At 34.1% G+C, this 6,818-nt stretch overlaps 1 protein-coding gene across 2 annotated transcripts in view; it reads left to right on the forward strand.

The window, feature by feature from the left end:
- Positions 1-736: 736 nt before the first annotated feature.
- LOC111490404 (homeobox protein knotted-1-like 6) overlaps positions 737-6,818 on the forward strand; it is a 7,878-nt gene continuing 1,796 nt past the window's right edge. Inside the window, exons 1-4 of one of the 2 annotated variants that reach the window (XM_023139020.1) lie at positions 737-756; positions 1,548-1,914; positions 2,504-2,623; positions 2,713-2,848. In XM_023139020.1, the coding sequence (XP_022994788.1) occupies positions 1,603-1,914; positions 2,504-2,623; positions 2,713-2,848 (568 nt within the window). In that variant the 5' untranslated portion in view covers positions 737-756; positions 1,548-1,602. Of the gene's footprint in view, positions 757-1,269; positions 1,915-2,503; positions 2,624-2,712; positions 2,849-6,818 lie in introns of those variants that run through there. The other variant, XM_023139012.1, reaches the window with a different exon arrangement.

Below are 6,818 nucleotides of genomic sequence, written 5' to 3' on the forward strand. Positions count from 1 at the left end.
TTTTTTTTTTTTTTTTTTTTTTTTTTTTTTTTTTTTTTTTTTTTTTTTTTTGAATTTGATTGACGAGGACAAGCTGTTTTCTTTTTCTTTTTTATTTTTGAATTTGAATTTTAGACCCAACAAAATATTAAATACAATATGTAAAATTAGCTAAATTAATAAATATATATCTAAATTTTGACTAAAAAGTACATCTAAACACTTAAAAAGCTAATCTTTTTAAATTGAAACTATTAGTATTTTATTTTAGAAATAAAATTAAAATTTTTTAATATAATTTTAAAATATTATTAAACTTACCCATTAAATATTAAAAGTAACATATATAGAAAACAATATGCGACATAGAATATCATATAAATCTTTTAATGTTATTTTTGAAAGTTAATGAATATTTTTTATAGAATATCATATAAATCTTTTAATGTTATTTTTGAAAGTTAATGAATATTTTTTAAATATAGTCTTTAATTTTTTTAAAACCAGTATTAGTAATTTATTTTAAAATTTTAAGGATGGTTTTTTGAATTTTGTTAAAATTTAATTTAAGGGTATTATTGAAAAATTTGAAGGTTTAAGGGATTTTTTTTTTTTTTTTTATATAGATAATAGACTTTAAGGGATATATATTAATTTTAATTGGATAACCATATGGAATTGCTTTAAAAAGGTCCATACTGTGAGGACAACTACGAGTTGAAAGAAAATGCACACATGTCTGCATGTCCCTCTCTCTCTCTCTCTCTCTCTCTCTCTTTCTCTCAAATAATATTTTAAATTTTGAATTATTTTTACTCACATTACATTTCCCATATTTCATAAAACAACAATAATATATTAAAACCTCCAATAAAACATTATACTAAAAAAAATATCTCAATAAATGCTTTAAATCTAAAGGGTTTAATTGACGAAGGTACAATAATCAGAGACTTAAATTTAGGAACTTTAATATTGTAGGAATTGGATTGGAAAATCTAGGGAAATTTTTCTATTAAAATTATAAATTTGATTTATAATTTTTTTAATAAAATTTAAAATTTAAAAATATTATATTAATTATTAAAAAAAATTATAAGAAGACATATTACTGAGGATTTAAGATTAAAATTTAAAAAATATAGGAATTTATTAAATATTTTTTGAAGGGTTCGGAAAATATTTAGGTAGGTAAAAAAAATAATGGATGAGTTTTATTTATTTATTTATTTATTTATTTAATATTTAAATTGGCAAGTGCTGATTATTGTTTAATTTTTTTAAAAAGGGAAGGTGGAGTCCAGAAGAAAAAAAAAAGTGGCTAGTTTCTGTCTTTCGTCTAAGCTCTCGCACAGTGCGGAGCCAACCTAAGCATCTTATTCGTTGTTTGTTCTTCGGAAAAACACACTACTCGAGAACACCTGCAATTCTTCTCTGCCACTCCCAATTCCGGCAAACTCCATCTTCTTTCTTTCTGTTCAATCTCTTCCTATTATTCCTCTGCCGATTATTTTGTTTCCTTGTTTTAATTTCCAGTTGATCATCGCATACACATCCTCCCACGATTTCTCTCTCTCTAGCTTTTTTTATTTGTTTGCGCCTTCAATAAGGTATACTGCTACTATGGAAGAAATGTACGGCTTGCAGTCCACGGCGGAGTATTCGGATAAGGCGTTGATGTCGCCGGAGAATCTGATTTTTCCGCCGGATTATCAGAGCCTTTTAGTGAGCTCCGGAACGTTTCGTGATCGGATTCCGGTGTTTGGATCTAACGATTTGCTTTCGGCGGCGGCGTCCGCGATTTCGGAAGCTGAAGCAGCATCTATCACGCCAGAAATTCAAGGTGAAGAAGATATGGTGAACGTGATCAAAGCGAAAATTTCTTCTCATCCTACTTATCCTCGTTTGCTCGACGCCTATATTGACTGCCAAAAGGTGAACCCCTAGGCTCTACTTCTCTCTGAACCAGAGAACAAAAATAAAAGCAGGCGATCCACTTCTCACACTGTGGTTTAACACAGACGCCTTCATAAAATCCTGAATCCTTATCCTCTCTCCCTATTTCTTAATTAGTATTATTATTTTGCTCTCTTTTGTTTTATAACCAGAGAACAAAAAGCTTTCTCGCCTTTAAATGCTTCCGTAGACACTGTCAACGAAGAAATAATTAACTAGGATAGAGGGGATTTGGCTATTTACTAGAACGATTTCTTTCTGGGTTTTAGACCTGCCGAGGGTTCAGTTTTTGTCTCCTCCAATTTTCTCTTTCTTTTAAGCTTCAAACGTCTTAAAGAAGAACAAGATTATGCTTACCCGATTTCGAATTTGGCTAGAAAGGGGGAAAACTGCGAAATGATCGATTATGATTCCGAATTTGTTTATTTTCTGTTGAAGTAATGATTGGAGAATTTGGTAGGTTGATTATTGTATGATATCGAGGCGTTTGAAGTCCGTGAGGGATTATTTCTTTTTGTAACAAACTGATTCTCGCGTGTATAATGAGATGCGGGTTTACTTTGCGCAGGTAGGGGCGCCCCCAGAGATTGCACATTTGTTAGAGGGAATCCGTCAAGAAACCGACCTTTGTAACCGTCACACTGTCACCACGTGCTTGGGCGCTGATCCTGAGCTCGATGAATTCATGGTTACTTCTTCGTCCTTCTCCTTCTCCGTTGACAAATCGAAATCTCTACTTTGTTTTGCTTTTGTTAATTTTATGAGTCTTGTTTTTAGGAAACGTACTGCGATATGTTGGTGAAGTATAAATCCGATCTCAAAAGGCCTTTCGACGAAGCAACTACATTCTTGAACAAGATCGAATTGCAACTTAGTAGCCTCTGCACTGGCGCCTTCTCCAGAAGCCATTCCGGTCTGTATTGCTTAATTTCTCATTCTCTTTGATTACTATTCCCCGTTTCAAATGCTAGTTGATTGTTTGGTTTTATTTTGTGAATTAAATTTAACTAATTATATTTTTATTGCCGTTGCCCGTATTGGTGTTAAGGAAATGACCCAAGAAAAAAAAGAGAAGGAATTCTTAAGATTACTTAGGAGGGATGGCGTGGAATTATTTTTCTCTTTTTTCTTAGTCTTATTGCTGATTGGAAAATCCAAGGTCTTACCAACCAATAATACAAAGGAACAGCAAAACCCTAGGAACTATATTTGATTGCAACTCTCATCTACAGGCGCTGTTTTTGGATTACGACCTTGTTAATTGTACGTTGAATGGTGATTCTTTATTGATCATATTGGAAATCTTCAAGTGCAATAATGAAGCTTCCAAATAGTGTTTTCTAATAATTTAGAGTTCTAATTATTATATTTTGCTTTGGATTAACTGCGGCTGCTCATGTATCTTGTTTGTTGTGTTTGTTTCCTTTTCCTCGCTTTTCTGATAAATTTTTTTTTTAATTTTCTTTTTTAGTTTTTCATGTTACATGGCCAAAAAATTAATAATAGAATAAAAATAAAACCTGGATGTGAACTTTTTCCGTGTTAGAGATTCTGATTTTGACATTTCAGAGTTCAGTGTGACGACATTGGAAATAGTAATATGATTTGGCGTATGGTATTAATTATTATTGTTTTCCCATTACTGTCCTCTAAAAAGAAAAAAAGAAAAATCCTTAGTAAAAGGTTCAATTTTATATGCATTTCATGTTAATATGGTCTCTTCTTTTCAACTAGTCCTAATTCTCTTTATATAATTATAAACAAAAAGGGTAGGTTTTAATTCTTTCATCCTAAATACAGGCGGTCTAAATCTATCGCGTCTTTGTCTTTTAATTCTTGTATGACATGTCTTTGTAAACCCATCAATGTGTCCATATATGCCATTTGTCTATCATTATTGCGTGCAATTAGTGTAGTTATGTGTCCTTAACCTAAATGTTTGAGGTTTTAATCTCTACGATCCTCTATGTTAGTAACTTTTTCGTTGGTTTATAAGTGATTTTTTTATTTCTGAAATTTTTGGCTCAGCTGAGAATAATTAGTTTATCATACCAAATATAATTTTACAATTCTAGTGGAAAGGATTAAATCATATATGTATTCGGTATAGAAGTTGATTTTGATTTAATCTTTTCAGTATTTGTAGATAGATGGCCAAGAAGCCATTTGTCCGTGACCCACAATATTTGTTCCAATAATAATTTCTTGAATCAATCACTATTGTGTGTGTGTATCTATCTATATATATATATATATATATATATATATTTGGCAAAAAAGGATGCTATTAAGAGAATAGAAATGGACAATTCTCACCCAAACAGCAAACTCATTGCGTTTGTGTGATGATCATTTGAGTGTTACATATACATGTCCGTATTATATGCTGATTCTTTCTTAAGATATATAATGGATATTGGCTTAGTTTGATTGTGATAGCTCTGATAATACTTGTCGAAGATATTTTTATTACAATTTCTAAATTCAATGGATTATGAGTGGTGCATGTAAGATGTGGGAAATGAGAAAATGAACCTTGGAACTTGTCGCTTGGGCTGCTGACTACCGATAAAGTGAAGTTTCAGTAATATCGTCTTGAAACTTGATTAGTTCATATAGTTTCAATCCCCAGGTAGGAAAAACCTCATTATTAAAGAACATCAGTGACTTGCTTTGTGTTTTCCCTGACATGCAACTTATGGGAATGGGCATGTCAGGCTTTAAAGGTTAAATGTGATAATTTAAAAAATGAGTGAACTTAAAAAGAAAAGCTTGTATATCAAAGATAATGGTTGGCAACTATTGTTTTTAATTTACTTTGGAAGTACAAATTAACTTTTCAGGTGTGAGGTTATCCTTATTAAAAAAACAGCCTCGTGTTCAGATTGTCTTAGCACGAGAGCTTTAGCGAGTCCTTTATATGCTTTCTCATATATAATCACTTATATTAAAGTCTCTTTGATCATGCGACCGTTGGCAGATTTCCATTTGGATTTCGTATGGGCATATATTCACGTGCCCAGACGGTGGTATCTTGCTGGCTCATTTTTATGCAAAAATTTTTCATCTCAAGAGGACAACATGGATTTGGCCTGAATTATTTGGCTTATTTTCTAACTACATTATTGCACTCTCTGTGGGCTTCCTTTCAATTTGTAAGGAATTTCCTTTGTATTATCCTGTCGTATTGCTTTTCCATCCTTATCCAGATCATCATTATAGATAGGTTTGTGTTAGGAGCAAGCTAGGCCATAATTTTGATTATATTCCAGTGGTCTTAGTTAGCAGAAATTATTCCAGAAAATTTATTGTCTTTCATCAACACATGTCCATTTTTGTTTGGGTTTCTACTTCTAGATTCCGTATATAAAGGCAATGGTCTAGCTGTGTTCATCTTAAAAATCACTATGTTTCTTTATGGACAGTGAGTTACTGCATTGATTTGTCTGGAACCACCAGCTAATTAATGATCATCTTTCTCTGGGTAAATTAAAATTTTATGTAAAGACATGAATAATGATTACATATTTGTTGCATATCTAGCTTACTTGTGATGTTGTGTAGTTATCTTCTTACTATTTTGGTTTCTATAGTTTATCTGCTGGTTACAGTGAAGCCTCACATTGTAGTTATCGGAACCCCTACTGTACACAGCAGAGTTCCTTGCAAATGAACTCTAATGTTCCAAGTGTAATATAACCGTTAGTAATTAGATCTTGTGCCTTTTCTGATGTAGAAGAATAAGATGGGTCTTTAAATTAGGGTCTGTAGGGGCGAGTGCTAGGTGTGGTTACTTACTTTTCTGTGCTACTAGAAAGACGAAGCTGTTTGTTTCTTAAATACGTGTTTTTCATGGCCTTCCATCAGAAGGGTTTTCTAAGTCACCATTATAATTTTCATGGCTTGTTTTGCTTGATCTCTATTTTTATCCAGGAGTAAGAAGTTTGAGGAAGAAAGGACAGCGTTCGGGGAGGAAAATAAGTTCTGGGTAATGGCATGGCCCGCTATGAATACTGAAAAAGTTTGTTTGGGAGAGGAAAGAAGGGGGAAAAAAAAAGTTAGGGAAAAAAAGAGTGTGAAAAGTTTAGTGAAAAGCCCGGGTTGAGCGGGTGGTCGAGGTTTCCATACTGTCACATGTACTCCCGCAGTTTTCGCTGCGAAGGTGCTTTTGGTGCCCTCTCTTACCCACGCACTTATTCACTCCCAGCTGGTTAGTGGTTGTCACTTATATGGCAAGTACTCTACCGTGTTATTTGTGCGGATGATGTGTACGACACGTGTCCCTTCCTCACTGGGTAGCTAGAGTTTACAGTGCCCACCCTCACTCGTACCCGTTGCTTTATCTTTTCCCCTTTGGGGGGGCCCCTTTTTCTTTCTTACACTAGGATTGAAATTGGTGCCCATCACCGGCTTTTTTACTTTGTCTGAGCAGAATCAGCTAACTAGCCAAGAGATGAGAAAGGAAAGTCAGGGTTGGATCAGAATAGTTTCGCTAACCAGGTGGGATTCTCACGTTCTTGACACGAAAGAATCGCACACCCCCCTCCAGATATGTTGTGATGTTTGGAAGTTTGAAACTAGAAAGTGGTCTTAAAAGGGTGGTCATTTAATTCACTATCAACTAACAACTACCATGTGGTTTGTTCCTGGCTGTGGCTGGGCATTAGCCAGGAGTAAGGAAATGGGTTAAGGGTCACTTTCTGGTTAAAGAGAACTTCGCCAGACCATGTGGTGGGGGCATTGCAGTACTGCTCATGGGATATCGTCGAGAGAGGGAGGAGGTTCTTATTAACCTCGAAGCTCTCGTGGGTCATTGCAGAAAGTGGATTTATGTCGCCGTTCAGTCTTGTCTATTCTGACAGTGAGTTCTTCACGCGCCCCCC

The sequence above is a fragment of the Cucurbita maxima genome, unplaced genomic scaffold, assembly GCF_002738345.1.
Source record: "Cucurbita maxima cultivar Rimu unplaced genomic scaffold, Cmax_1.0 Cma_Scf00001, whole genome shotgun sequence".
In the NCBI taxonomy this organism is placed as follows: Eukaryota; Viridiplantae; Streptophyta; class Magnoliopsida; order Cucurbitales; family Cucurbitaceae; genus Cucurbita; species Cucurbita maxima.